Here is a 15,309-nt window from a genome sequence, read left to right on the forward strand (position 1 = left end):
TGTGAAGTACTTTGGATCCCTTAACCCCTCCCTATTGCTTACAATCTTTTCATTACAATCCCGTTCACATGCATCTTTCCTCACCGCAAATCCCTTTCCCTTCGCATAGGCACAATAAAATGTGTATGCATTATGCTCAGAGAAAAACTTTAAAGCTCATATGTCATCAGCTGATAAGCTAAGCATATTCCTGATGTCACCATCTGAACTATATGAATCTGCATCATCATCATTGCATCCCGATTCACCGTGTTCCTCTTCCTCTTCCTCTTCCTTTTCCTTTTCCACGAAAATTGGCTCAGGTGCCACTTTTGTTTCATCCCCATTAGACTCTGAACCTTCCATATGATAGCCTTAAAGGACAGTATACAATCGCCCAAATGAAATTAGCACTCGATTTAGTGACAATCCTACATAGCACACACAAACAAAATAATCACAGCTTTATTCAGACGAATTGACAAATCCATTGTGGTGACGCAAACCTTAAAAAACTACCATCCATAACTATCAACGAAATAATCACTAGATACCCAACAAACATCTAAAAATTGTTCAGTGCATTTGGCAAACTCTGCGTGTACAAACCAACTCGACCAAGTTTCAAATAAAAAATTACTTACTGCCTTGCTTGAAACGGTGGTCTTAGGGTTTCAACGATTTTCGAACTTTGGTCATGCTCTGAATCTCCGCATCTGAATAACAACTAGGGCTCACTGATTGAAATAATAGTCTGAGGTGCTTGAGTAAACCTAAAATCAGCATAAGGACCTGCTTGCAAACAATCAAATAAGGCTCACACATGTTCGAGTGTTCCCAGTGTAGATGAAGAAGGGGAATGAATGGCTTGCTTTAGTATGATACGTTCTATGTGAATCAGCGAAGGTTGATGGTTGATGATTGATGGTTGATGGTTGATGGTTGATGGTTGATGGTTGATGGTCGATGGTTCGGCGAGGAAGAAAGGACGCATGGTGGTCTGTCAAGCTTCAACGGTGAAAAGGAGTTAGGGAGAACTGGCAAAGGTAAAGGATGAACATAAAGGCTGAAAGATTGAGGGAGAAGACAATAGAAAAATTATTTGATTTATAAGTATTTTTACAATTGTTGTAATATCTGATTTGTTTTTCTGTAAATACATAATTCCCTTTATATAAATACATGAAATATTAGGGACTGAAATTGGGATTTTAGAAAACTTGTTAGGGACTGAAATTGGGATACTCGAAAAATTGTTGGTTTGACTCATGGCACACGCTTAAACAGATTTCTACTGGGCCACGTACGACGTGTGGCATTACTGCCTCATATTTTGCTGTGGCTCCTTAGAATTCGCCATCTAAGATTCATTACTTCCCATATGGCTGCATTTCCAGTTGAGTATATTGCACTTCTCAGCTAGATTGAATTCTAGGGTTTGTTTTGACATTTCTGTAAGAATTTTGATAAATCCACACTTTAGTTTCTCATTCATACTATTATTTTCACTCATTAATTAATTAACAATGATATATACACATCTCATTTTCTAAACACTTCATTTCCACTCATTTTTATTTGGCTTAATACATCAGAAGGCCCCTGTAATTGTAAAGGGAATCAAATCCAGGGCCTAGAAAATTTTTGCATCAAATTGGGTCCCTAGAAAAATTTTTTTAATTCAATTAAGGCCAAATGTTGCCACCTCTCAATTTTGTCCTAGTCAGCAATACCATGTGGCTTTTTATTTTTATTTTAATTAGAAAAATTAATTAAAAATTATTTTTAAAATCCAACTCAATTATATAAGCAGAAAACAAAACTTAATAAAATCCTAATCTAATAATAACCTAAACAAAAACCTAAATCTAATTAATTCCTAACCTAATCTAATAACAAATCCCTAAATTGAAGTCTACCTCAATTTCTAATTAGAAATTCAACAACGCAGCATCAACCCAGCAACACTCAAACCTGACCCGGACCCTCTCCCCATCCACCTTCGCCGACATCACCCCATCCTCCACCTCCGGCCTGCTACTCTCCCTCTCCCCGTCCACCTTCGCCGACATCACAAACCCCTTGTACTAGAATTGCAGTTCCAACCCGAAATCTGACCCGGACCCTCTCGACCCTGACCCGGTTCCTCTCCCCGTTCACGCCACGCCGCCGAGGTGACCCAGCCAATCTGTTTCTATTCTTCCAAGTTTCTGACCTCGATCTGCACCATCTCTTTCATTTTTCTTCTTCCTTGTTTCTGATATGAGGGTTTTATGATATGGAGGCTGAACTGTGCAAGAAGAAGATGAAGGTTGAGGGAGATTGATGATGGGGGAAGAGGGTTTGCCTTTCGGGTTTTCAGGGGTTGGGTTTGGGGTTGGGGAGCGTGAGGGAGGGTTGGGGTTGGGATTTGGGTTGATGTTCCTGGATTTTCAGTTTCTTGCTGGGTTATTTTCATCATTTCATGTGAGTTCAAAAGATGAAGATGAATATGAATGGTTGTGAATGAGTTATTCTGGCTTATTGTTATAATTTTTGGGTGAATATGATAATGTTAATTTTTTGGTTTAATTTTTGCATTCTAGGTTTTTCTTGATGACAATTAAGAGGATGAAGATGAAAGATTAGGATTTAAAAATAGAATAAAGGTTATTAGAAAAATTTAACTAATATGAGTTGGAATTAAAAAATAAAGTTTTATAATTTTTCAATTTAAAAAAATTAAAAATGCCACGTGAAATTGGTGACTAGGACAAAATTGAGAGGTGGCAACATTTGGCTTTAATTGAATTAAAAAAAAAATTTTAGGGACCCAATTTGATGCGAAAATTTTTCAGGCCCTGGAACTGATTCCCTTTACAATTTCAGGGGTCTTCTGATGTATTAAGCCTTTTTATTTCTATCTCTCACCTCTTATCATCTATCACATCTCATACTTTCTCTCTCTTACTTTTTCTTTTCTTTCTATTTCTCTCCTCCTCCATCTCTCTCCATCTCATCTTAGAGGTGTGAACATAAAATTATTCTCATTAATCATATCACATATCATATCAATCATTTATCTCACATGTCTTTATATATTAACTAGGCGGAGGTGTGTTTAATGTGTGAACATAATTTTGATAATTTGGTTTGTTCAAAATTAAAAAAAAAATGTTCGGAAGTGTGTGTTTGTAATAGGTATAATACTTTCTACACATTTGATTTTCACTCAACACCAGAAAAAAGAGAGAAAAATTAGTCAAATGATATGTGGCGTGATAAAAAATGCAGAAAAAATTGAAAGAAAATTTTGTGAAAATGAAAATAGAAAAGAAAATAGAATTATTTTTTTGTCAATAATGTATGGAATGAAACTAAAAAACTTGTCAAATGACAATTACAACATACGAGGATAAATATCTAAAAGTGCTATATCAATGCACATATAAATAACAAAATGAAAATCAAGTACAATCATGTAACAGAACATGCATATGATGCAAATTTGCTAATATATATTATAATCTGGGTTGAGAATCACTCACTTTTATATGCAAAGTTTAAAACAGAATACAAATCCTAATAGTAAAAATAGAAACTAATCTAAAGTGTCTCTCATACTAAGACATGTAAGATACACAACAGTTTAATCTGTAACTCAACAAATGCTTCCATAACAACATCCTCAATATCCATAAATAACCGGATAATAGGAAAAGCGATTGATGTGGCTGTTCAGGATATCATTAAGACATCCACACAAAAGTTTTATTCACTATCGGTCAAGGAGCTAATTGATAATAACCTTACAAACCACGGGAGTGAATGTGGGCAAAACCATCCGGGTCATTGCTCAGTTTAAATTCTTCTCTTAAATTATATAGTTTTATATATTTTTTCATAATCTAATACTATTTTACATTTAAGACACGAAAAGAGGGGGAAAATAGTGCAAATAGATGAGTGCAAGGAAAACACGTTGCAGAATACCGACATTACGTACCATAAGGCATATATTCATCGCACCCCACGACAACATATTACATGTTCATGGGTACGCGATGTACATATACTAATCACACGCAATATCAGTAATCTACAAGTTTACCTTTTAGCCATCTATTTGAATCACATTTTTTCCTTTTTGTATTAGGAATGTTAAATAATATTAAATAGTGAAAAATAAACATAACAAATATAAACTTAAAACAAGACTCTAAATTTACTTTTAAGATTTAGATGGTTTTGGCCACATTCATACCCATGATTTTTAAGATAATTATCAATAAGCCCTTAGACCATTGGATGAAGCTTTATCGTAGATATTTTAATGATGCTATCAACAGGTGCAACAACAAAAAGGCCCAACAAGAACCACAATCCGATTGGTCTTTGATGGCAGTGACAGTCCCTTCGCGCCTCCAATAAACTTCAAGAAGGAAGTGTTGGCAAAATGAAAACAACAGATAAAACAAGACTAGTATTATGAAACTTACAAAGGAGAACAGAACAAAGAAAAATAAAGGGAAAATTGTACTTACCTTCCCTATGGTTTATTCTTATCACACTGACACCCCCTCTAATTTGTAACCTCGAACTAACCACTCTTATTTTTGTAATAAGTCCGGACACCACTCACCACTCCTCTTCACTTAAGCCTTGTCGTTTAGAGCTCGAAGATGAAAGTAGTGCTCTTAAGAGTATTAATATTTATTGCATAAAAGACCAAGCAAATTTCAAGCTTCTCATTCTCATACGATACTTTAATGTAATTCTAAATTCCTCTAAACTAGTGAAAAAAATAGCATATTAATCTAAACTAGTGACGCACGTGAAATTTATGCTACAACAAGTTTCAACAAGTAGTCCAGCAATATATATAGAATAACATAGTTTTCAAGAAAAAGGGTGGACGACATATCAAAGAAGAAGGCAAACTTATGAATGAACACCTTTGTTTCCTAATCTGAGAACACTTAAGCGCAAGTTTGGTTATCCTTCCTTAATTTAACAAATGTTAAAGGTGTATGCTGGAAGTTAGGTCAAGGCGTGCAGTTTTCCCAAACTCATCAATTTGAAAGAACAAATAAGAATACCTGAGTAATGTGGCACAAAGGGTAGTGAAACTGGCAAAGCACTCAACTTCAACCTCTAAAAGAGTGGAGCACCATTGCAACAACACTCACATGTAGGGTTTAAAAGGAGAGACAGCGGGGAATGGGATGTGGACCAGAAAAATATCATAAATAAATGGTTAACATCTTCCAATCTGCACCGTCCGTTCATCTCCGGTTTCATATGGGCGCATCCAACGGTTGAGGCAACATCGCCCATGGATGAATATGAGCCTTTAGTAAATAAAATTTTAAATGCGGTAAGAAGTAAATGCTCGAATTTATGCCATATGAAATTGTGGGAATAATGATATAAAAAGATTGAAGAGTGGGTGTGGTGGCAATACGGGCTGGCCCGCCTGTTCGGTCTCACCTAAAGCCCACAAAAAATGAGATGGGTTGGGCCTACCCACCAAAAAAGTGGGTTGTAAATCCTGCCCCGGCCAGCCCATGGGCCACTTTGAATGAAAAAAAAAACTCTGTTCTCCAACCGTAGGCACTAGGAAGTACCGTTCAAGAAGTAGCTTATTGACCAAAAAAAAAAAAAAAAAAAAAAAAGAAGTAGCTTATAAAATTCAGCTTTGAATTAATATTTCTTGATTGTTAGTGGAATAAAATTTTATACTGTCATCCAATTTATTCCGCTATATAAAAAATATATCCTTATTTTAATTAAAATTTAAAACAAAAATTATTGTTTCTCCGACGTTGTAAAACGGTGCATATATAAGATGTGTTACACCTAAATTTGAGGGAGAGAGACCGTTTACTTCTATTCTACTTCATGTATTGAGTCAGTTATTAATTATTATTTTTCACTTTTATTCCAACTTTATTAAATAATTAAAACTGTTTATCGAGTGTCTAGTTCTAGAATATTCTGATTAAAAGAGTTGAGTCATTGATAAATATATAGTTTTGTTTAATTTGTTGCTCTCGTTTCATAGAAAATTTCCCGAGACAAGTTGATTATATTTCTCTATCCCATAAAACCCTAAGTGGACATGTCTTTTAGAGGTAGCGAGATGCCCATTACATGGTCGATGAGTTAGTATGTGTTTGGATCAGCGTTAGCAGAATTGATTCAGGTAGAATTTAGTATTGTAAATGTGAGTTGGAATGACATGATTTATGTTTGGATGCATTACTAAATATGTGATTTTTAGTTTGAGTAACTTTGATTAGAGTTATTTTGGGTATGTAATGACTAAAATGGGTACATATTATAATAAATATACACATTCTTAGTACCTATTATTATTTAAGTATATATTAAACAAAATTAATAATAATATATGAACTTTTGATAGGAGAAATTACAAATGTTAAAATAATTTTAATCGAGTCCACATTTTAGTGGTAGCCACATACTTGGAAACCACCATTTTCTCTCCTACTTGTTTTTTCTTCATGTTGTCCAAAATTTCCATGTACAACCATACTAGAGCTTCTTAGTAAGAGGAAAATAGGAAATTCATCTGATGCTCGTCTTCACGTGACAATCTGAAATCCATTACAACCCCATAGAGAAGTTACTCTTGCTTGCTTCAACCAGCCAGATCCGCGTTTTGTTCTTGAATCAATTTTAAGTTGAAGTACATGGGGAGACCCATGTTTGAGGCTTAGATCAATGTTTGAGACCTAGATCCACGTTTGAGAATGGATTGGGCGAGACCCCAGGGTCCCTCGCCCAGGGGACTTGACCTTAGGCAAGGAACGCGCCATGACATTGGGCCGCCTTATCCAAGACCCAACTGGCCCATTTGAACGGGAAAGAGGGGCCAAAGCCCAACTCCACCTCTATAAATAGGAGGGAAATATCAATTGTAAGGGACTCTTGGCTCATTTGAGTACTAAGAACTTTGAAATTCAGTTATTCTCTCTCTCTACGCGGTTAGAACTTCTCTCACTAAGCATTCACATCACCTTCCTCTCGCTTTGGGTACTACCTTCCCTCTCTATGATCTAGCACGGAACATTTGGCGCCGTCTGTGGGGAAATCAAATACCCTATCTAGTTAGCAAATGTTGTGATGGTCAAGAAGGCGAACGGGAAGTGGCGAATGTGCGTGGATTATACAGACTTGAACAAGGCATGCCCAAAGGATTCCTATCCCTTGCCGAGCATAAATAAGCTGGTGGACGGAGCTTCAGGGAATGAACTTCTGAGTCTAATGGATGCTTATTCAGGATATCATCAAATCAAGATGCATCCGTCGGACGAGGACAAAACAGCTTTTATGACTGCAAGGGTGAACTACTGTTACCAAACTATGCCTTTCGGGTTGAAGAATGTGGGGGCGACGTATCAGCGGTTGATCGCTAGGGTATTTGAAGGCCAAGTAGGAAGGAACATGGACGTATACGTTGACGATATGATCGTCAAATTGGTTCTGGGATCGAATCATCGTGAGGATTTGATGGTGGCCTTCGGTAGGATTCGGAAGCATAACATGAGGCTTAATCCGGAAAAGTGTTCTTTCGGCATACGAGGTGGGAAGTTTTTGGGCTTCATGATTACGTCCAAAGGAATCGAAATCAATCCAGATAAGTGCAAGGCAATCTAGGAGATGAAAAGCCCGAGCAACGTGAAGGAAGTGCAGAGGCTAACCGGGCGGATCACGGCTTTATCTCGTTTTCTCCCTCACTCGGGCGACAAGTCAGCCCCGTTCTTCAAATGCCTCAAGAAGAACGCAGCATTTGAGTGGAATTCTGAGTGCGAAGAAGCCTTCACCCGCCTCAAGGAAATGTTGTTCGCCCCACCAGTCCTTTCGAAACTTGTCCAAGGCCTACCTTTGCATTTATACCTCTCAGTCGGCGATCATGCAATAAGTTCGGTGATCCTTCAAGAGGTGGATGGAGAGCAAAAGATAGTTTATTTCGTAAGCCATACACTTCAGGGGGCAGAGATCAGGTATCAGAAGATAGAAAAAGCGGCTCTCGCCGTCCTCGTCATCGCCCGACGCCTACGACCGTATTTTCAAAGCTTTCAGGTAAAAATAAGAACTGACCTTCCTTTGAGGCAGGTATTGCAGAAACCAGATCTTTCAGGAAGGTTTATCGCGTAGTCCATGGAGTTGTTGGAATATGGATTGCAATATGACAAAAGGGGAATAGTCGGCGCGCAGACCTTAGCGGATTTTGTGGTGGAATTAACACCGGAAGATGGGGGAAGGTCAGCACGCAATGGATATTGTTCGTCGATGGGTCATCAAATGAAAACGGAAGCGGGGCTGGGGTCACGCTGCAAGGGCTTGGGGAATTGGTGTTGAAGCAGTCCCTCAGATTCCAGTTCAAAACCAGAAATAACCAAGCAGAATATGAGGCTCTTGTTGCGGGATTAAAACTAGCAATTGAAGTGCAAATTGACAGTCTAGTGGTAAGAACGGACTCGCTGCTAGTGGCAAGCCAGATCAATGGGGAGTTCCAGGTAAAGGAGCCGACCTTGATAAAGTATGTGGAGCGCGTGCGGCAGCTCATGGGTCGTTTGCAACAGGTGGTAGTGGAATACGTGCCGAGGACACAGAACCAAAGGGCGGATGTCCTAACAAAGCTGGCAAGCACTTGGAAGACTGGCAACAACCGGAGTGTGATTCAAGAGACGCTCGCCAATCCCAGCATGGAGGGGGATTTGGTGGCTTCGGTTATTCGCCAGGAAACTTGGATGAATCCCATCATTGACATTTTGGCGGGAGAGCCTAGCGATGTAACAAAATACTCAAAGGCGCAAAGGAAGGAGGTAGGGCACTACACGCTACTCGACGGGATACTCTTCCGGCGAGGATTCAGTTCGCCACTCCTGAGGTGTCTTCTACCTGAGAAGTACGAGGTTGTTATGATAGAAGTCCATGAGGGAGTTTGCGCAAGTCACATTGGAGGAAGGCCAGTGGCGAGCAAAGTCCTTAGAGCGGGTTTCTATTGGCCTACGGTAAGGAAGGATTGTGCAGAGTTTGTGAGGAAATGCGAGAAGTGCCAAGTATTTGCAGACCTACCAAGAGCACCGCCAGAGCAACTGGCCACAATCAGTTCCCCAGGGCCCTTCGCCATGTGGGGAGTCGATCTCGTCGGGCCCTTCCCCACCGCTAGTCGCAAATGAAGTTCATTTTGGTGGCAGTGGACTACAACCCCAAATGGGTGGAAGCCGAGCCCTTGGCGAGCAATACGGCGGCCAAAATTATAAGTTTTTACTGGAAAAGAATCGTCTGCCGGTTCGGAGTACCAAGGGCGATCGTCTCGGACAACGGGACACAGTTCGCAACTAATCAAACCAAGGAGTTCTGCGAAGAGATCGGCATTCAGAGGAGATTTTCTTCGGTGGAACATCCACAAACAAATGGACGAGCAGAGTCGGCGAACAAAGTCATCATGCAAGGCTTGAAGCGCCGACTCTCAGAGGCCAAGGGGCGTGGTTGGATGAACTCCCCATTGTTATTTGGTCTTATAATACAACACAACACTTGACTGCAGGGGAAACTCCGTTCAGAATGACTTACGGGGCGAACGCCATGCTCCTTGTAGAGATAGACAACAGTTCGTGGCGAACAGCACCGACGTTCGAGGGCAAAAATTCCTCGAACATGGCAATAGAGCTGGACTTATTGTCGGAGACACACAATGAGGCCCGCCTCAGGGAAGCCGCGATGAAACAGCGGGCTGCGACCAAGTATGACACAAAGGTAAAACCAAGGGAGATGCAGGAAGGGGATTTGGTACTCAAAAAGCGAACAGGGGTCACTAGAAACAAATTAAGCCCAATCTGGGAGGGGCCCTACGGGATCTTAAGAGCGTTGGGAAAAGGAGCATATCATCTGGAGAGCTTGGATGGGAAACGGGTGCCACGATCCTGGAACGCAGCGAGCCTGAAGTACTATTACAGATTTACAGCTGACAAGGCGAGAAAGAGCTAGATCTGAGGTGAAGGAAGGCAGTGCGCCTCACGTAGGCTACGGAGTTAAAAGCGAAATGGAGAAACATACTTTTGTACTTATCCCAAGAAGTTGTTGGCCAAAAGAGCCTAAAAATGGTAAAAACAAAGACACGTTGTTGTTCTCCATCTCGGGAGTTTGTTGGCTATCATGCCTGATTCAAAATACAAAAATTGTATCCAGGAATTTCAATCACACTAAATTGCGGCGAGAGCTCGGTGTTAAAAATTCCCCAAAGGTGGGAATCCCAACACGACCTTGATGTCTGGGGATTACTCTGGAAAAGCCGACACAACTCGTCGTCACTCATCGGCGATGTGTGCGGATAAGCTTCTTGTTGGTCATTCCGCAAGTGTACGGAATTCACCCGGTTTTAATTTATCGAACCACAGGGAATTGGTGTGGCAATTCAGTTTAAGCCTCGAGTTCACGGTAGGAAAGCGAGTATAATTCAGTTTTAAAGGTTGATTGATTGTTGTGATACTTAATTAGAAAGCTAACAAAGATAAGTGTGTGATAATCAATGGTGAAAATGCCTTGGGTTCTTGCTTGACTAATTCAGTTCTAATCAACCTATTCTATCCACAATACTCCGAGTCTCTCCTTGATGTTCTAGCCTAATCAATCATCTATCGATGCCTCGCATAGACAATCCTCTCAAGCCAAAAGATAAGCACAATTCCTTGATAACCTAAACATTTGCTAAAGGCATTAAGCATGCAATTCAGGCCAACAAACCCCAACCCTTCCTCTATTCCTAGTAGCAAGTATAGAAGAGGTAATCCCACAACAAGTCCCTAATCTATACCAAACTTCCGTTCTATTATAGCAAAGTATAAAGCTAGCACATGTTCTAACTTGAAATATAAAGCATGGATATGGGATTCAAGGGTTTACTCAGAAGATTCATGAATAAAAATAGGAATTAAGATTAAAACATCATGAGTCTTACAAAGAACCCAAAGCAAAAGGGATTTAGCCAAGCATGGCTATAGAATCCATACAAGAAGATAAAGATGAAACCTGAAAAATAGGGATTAGAGAAAGCTCCTCGAGCTCCATAACTCAAACCCTCTCTTCTAACTTATGAAAAAATGATAAAATGACAAAAGGTTCCAAGAGAAATGTCTAAAAACCAATTTATATGCAAAATAGGCGAGTCTGGGCGCTCAGGCGCCAATTCAGAGCGCCTAAGCGCCAATTCCAGCTCAAAATATGGCCCTGGAAGGTAATTGGCGCCTAGGCGCCAATTCCCAGCGCCTGGGCGCCAATTCCTCTCTAGCATGAAATATACAGCGAACCAATTGGTGCTCAGGCGCTCAACACGAGCGCCTGAGCGCTCTCTACGTGCTAGAAAGGTTCTTGAACTTCTTCTTAACTCCTCTTTATGTCTCCCTTCAATTATCCAAGCCTCTTGACCTTCTTTCTTCAGCAGTTTCAGACCTGATTACTTAGGAACAAAGCAAGGAAAAATATCTAGGAACTCCAAGAGATTATTAGCACAAAAGACCCTCAATTCAAGTAGAAAATATATGCAAGTCCTAAACTTACTTAAAATGCATGAAAGGTCCCTATAAAACTACGAAATTACCAAAACAAAGTAAAAACACAAATAAAGATAAAAATGCATGAGAATGCATGAAACACTACATGAGACTCAACAAAAAGACTCAAAACAAACTAAGAAATAACCCTAAAAACACTACTAAACTAGGGTCATCACACCACTATACTCAACGACAGCTCGCCCTCGAGCGTAAACAACACTCGCTTGCCCTCAAGCGCAAGAAATGCTTCCAAACAAGTGCTCAACAAGGAATACTTATCACAAAACCGGGGGATTTTGCAACTACAACTGGTTCCAAAAGAAAGACACAACAATCCACTTCATGCAACTTTTAGACAAAGGAAAGTGTAGAGTCCATCATGAGAAGCATATAGATCTAAAATTCCTAGGATGAGATATACATTTAGTGCACTGAGCACACAAGCAGTTCATAGGTTCTGGATATCATTCACTCAAGAGCAACCAAGATTAAACATGCACAAATTCAATGAGACTTCAAAGGGTTGAAATGTTGGCTTGGTGAAGTACAAGGTGATTGGTCCCTAAGGAAGACTAGGCTTCAAAACTATTGAGTGTGGTCCAATTAGTAACCCCCGGAGCTTTCAACAACAAACCTTTTTTAGCACAAGTCTCTTGACCCCTTTTTCAAGTTTCTTTTCTTCTTCTTTTCTCTTTTTTTGACACTCCAACTTTGATCAGGAGTTCTTTTTTCTCTTTCTTTTTCTTTTTCACTTGGGGCAAGAGACAATTTCAACTTTAATTCAGCTCCAAAACATTGCAAGGACCAACACTCCCCAAGATCCAACCAAACATCCGTCCCAATCATATAGCTAACAAAGAAATCTTCAATAGGATCAAAAGGGACAACTTGGGACAAATGTTCAAGCCAACAAACTCTGAAGCTCAAAAACCTACAGGTCTCAAGAATTGTGCAAGTATCACAAAGTATGCAAAGAGTGAAATCAATACAGAACCAAGAAGTACATGTGAGTCAGGATCCTCCCGAGAAATTTTATGGTGAAGGGTCGAAGATGGACCCTTATGGACTCACACCAACTCTATCCTTAAGAAACACTCGGAAGACCAAAGTATCCTCCTCTCTTCCCCAAAGCATGCAATCACTCATCCCCAAAAGACAACACAAGTATTCACAAAAACATTTTCAAAAACAACAACATGTTAGAGAGCATAACTACGGGCAAAGGCATGTGAGTATAGAGAAGTAAAGACCCAAAAACGACTCTAATAAAACAATGCATGATCAAAAGAAAAATAAAAGCTACAAAAGAAAAATATGTAACAATGCATGAGCTTAACTAAGGGAAAGAGTCGACCTCCTTTACAAGTTACCATGGAGGCCTTAGATACACCTCCTACACCAGGATTCATGCTCTCATTCCCTGCAAAATGCAACAAACAAACAAGAAAAATAACACAAGACTTGGGTTGTCTCCCAAGAAACCCTAAGTTATAGTCCTAGGTGGACTCTCCTTCCTTTGGTGTTAGGAAGGAAATTCTTTACCATCAATCTTCCTTCCACATGTGCAAGGTAGGAACCTTGCATAAAACCTTTGGAACATCTCCTCCCAAGAGAGGGTATCATCTAAACCATCGTACCAAATCATTGCTCCCCCCTTCAAGGAGTAAGGGAAGAGCTTAACCTTGAGCTCATCACTAGTCACACCTTCCATTTTTACAAGGTAACTAGCTTGTGTGAATCGGGCCATGTGGGCTTGGAAAATCTCATCTTTAGACCCCCCCATACTTGTTTTCTCTATCAAGCTTGATGAGAGCTTTATTAAGCTCAACATCTTTTTCACTTACCTTGGGAGTCTCATTTGAAGACCTGGACAAGCTATTGATCATATCACAAACAAAACCATCATTAATGTTAGTTTGCAAATTAGGATTGAAAACCGAAAATCTTACCTTGTCCTCACCAACTCTGAGAATGAGCTGACCCTTATCAACATCGATCTTCGCCCTGCCAGTGGCTAAGAAGGGTCGGCCAAGAATGAGAGGAATCTTAGCATCCTCCTCCATGTCTAGCACCACAAAATCAACTGGGAAGACGTACTTATCCACCTTCAACACAACATCTTCTACAATCCCATATGGTGTTTTTAGGGATCGGTCCGCCATTTGTAAGGAAAGTATGGTCGGGGTGACATCTCCTAAGTTCAGCCTTCTAAACATGCTAAGCGACATCAAGTTGATGCTCGCTCCCAAATCACACAAGGCTTCAACAACAGTCAACCCATCAATCTCCACTGGCATAGTAAAACTCCCGGGATCCCTTTTCTTCTTAGGCATTTTTCTTTGCAAAATGGCACTACACTCCTCAGTCATCATGATAGTTTCATCTACCTCACTCAACTTCCTTCTTTTACTTAGGATATCCTTCATGAACTTAGCGTAGATTGGCATTTGCTCCAAGGCTTCAGAAAAAGGAATATTAATGTGGAGTTTCTTAAAAACCTCCAAAAACTTGGAAAATTGTTTATCCGGATTTCTCTTAACCAAAGCCTTGGGGAATGGAATCTTGCTGAGTTCACGAGAAGGAGTACTCACAACTCTAGCTTTCACCAGTTCACTCACTCTCTTCTCCATGACACCCTCATCTTTTTGCTCTACTTTCTCATTTTTCTCTCCCTCAACTTGTTTTTTTGACTCATGTAACACTCTCCCACTCCTAGTGGTAACTACAGCAGAATTTTCTTGTTTAGACAAAATTAAAGAATCGGGAGAAAACTTACCTTGAGGTATCTCGGTCATTTGCTTGGCCAGTTGGCCAATTTGACTTTCCAAGTTCTTTATAGCCACCTCTTGGTTCTTATAGTTGTTCTTCATGCGGTTGATGCAGCTCTCCAATAGCTCCTCTAAGCTCTTCTTGCCACCATCATTTTCACCAACTTGCTCTTGGACTTGTTGAAAAAGTCCAGAGCTTTGACCTTGGAAACTCTGACTAGTAATGGTGCAAAATTCACTAACATTGGGCCCTCCAATAGCCACACACTCCACTTTGGCTGCTGTAGCACCGACCAAATTGGTCACCTTTATGTGATTTTGAATCTCCGCAATTCGTTCGGAGAGTTGCTTGTTGGAGGCCAAGAGCTTGTCGTAAGCTTCCACTTCAAACTTACTCCTTCGGGTTTGGCAATCATTTTCAGAGTTCATGGCTCTCGCTGCCATCTTTTCTATTAAGTCATACCCCGCTCATGGGGGAAGAGCATCGAACTCGCCATTTGAAGCCGCATCTAGGCCAAACCTCCAAGAGTATTGTAGACCACCATAAAATGTTGCAACCAATTCAGCTTGGGTGAGATTGTGTTGAGGACATTTTTTCAATAGCTTCTTGAAGCGCTCCCAAGCATCATAGAGATTTTCTTCAGTGGGTTGCACAAAATTCATGATGTCTTTTTTCAATTTCCTCAAAAAGGCTCTTGGGAAGAACCTTGTTGTGAACTTTTCCGCTAAGTCTTCCCAAGTAGTGAAGCTCCCTTGAAGTTGAGAATTCAGCCATTCCTCAGCTGTGTCCTTCAAAGAAAATGGAAACAAGCTCTACCGAATTGCATCCGCCGGAACATTGTTCACCCGGTAAGTGTTGCAATTCCGGATTAACCTCTCCATGTGAGCATGTGGATCTTCCAAAGTACCTCCACCATATTGGTTTTGGCTAACCAAGTTGATGAATGCCGGTCTCAACTTAAAGTTTCCCACTCCCTCGGGAAAGGCAATGCTCC

General features: G+C 40.2%; 1 protein-coding gene and 1 non-coding gene across 2 annotated transcripts; both read left to right on the forward strand.

The window, feature by feature from the left end:
- Positions 1 to 7,644: 7,644 nt before the first annotated feature.
- Positions 7,645 to 9,170, forward strand: LOC130744455 (uncharacterized). The gene is made up of 2 exons (XM_057596639.1): positions 7,645 to 8,067; positions 8,184 to 9,170. Exons 1-2 carry the CDS (start codon positions 7,645 to 7,647, stop codon positions 9,168 to 9,170), a joined length of 1,410 nt encoding a protein of 469 aa, XP_057452622.1.
- A 5,718-nt stretch (positions 9,171 to 14,888) lies between these two features.
- Positions 14,889 to 14,995, forward strand: LOC130734761 (small nucleolar RNA R71). The gene has a single exon (XR_009018106.1). It is a non-coding gene; the product is annotated as a small nucleolar RNA R71 (small nucleolar RNA).
- The last annotated feature ends 314 nt before the right edge of the window (positions 14,996 to 15,309 follow it).

Source organism: Lotus japonicus, chromosome 1 (genome assembly GCF_012489685.1).
Source record: "Lotus japonicus ecotype B-129 chromosome 1, LjGifu_v1.2".
In the NCBI taxonomy this organism is placed as follows: domain Eukaryota; kingdom Viridiplantae; phylum Streptophyta; class Magnoliopsida; order Fabales; family Fabaceae; genus Lotus; species Lotus japonicus.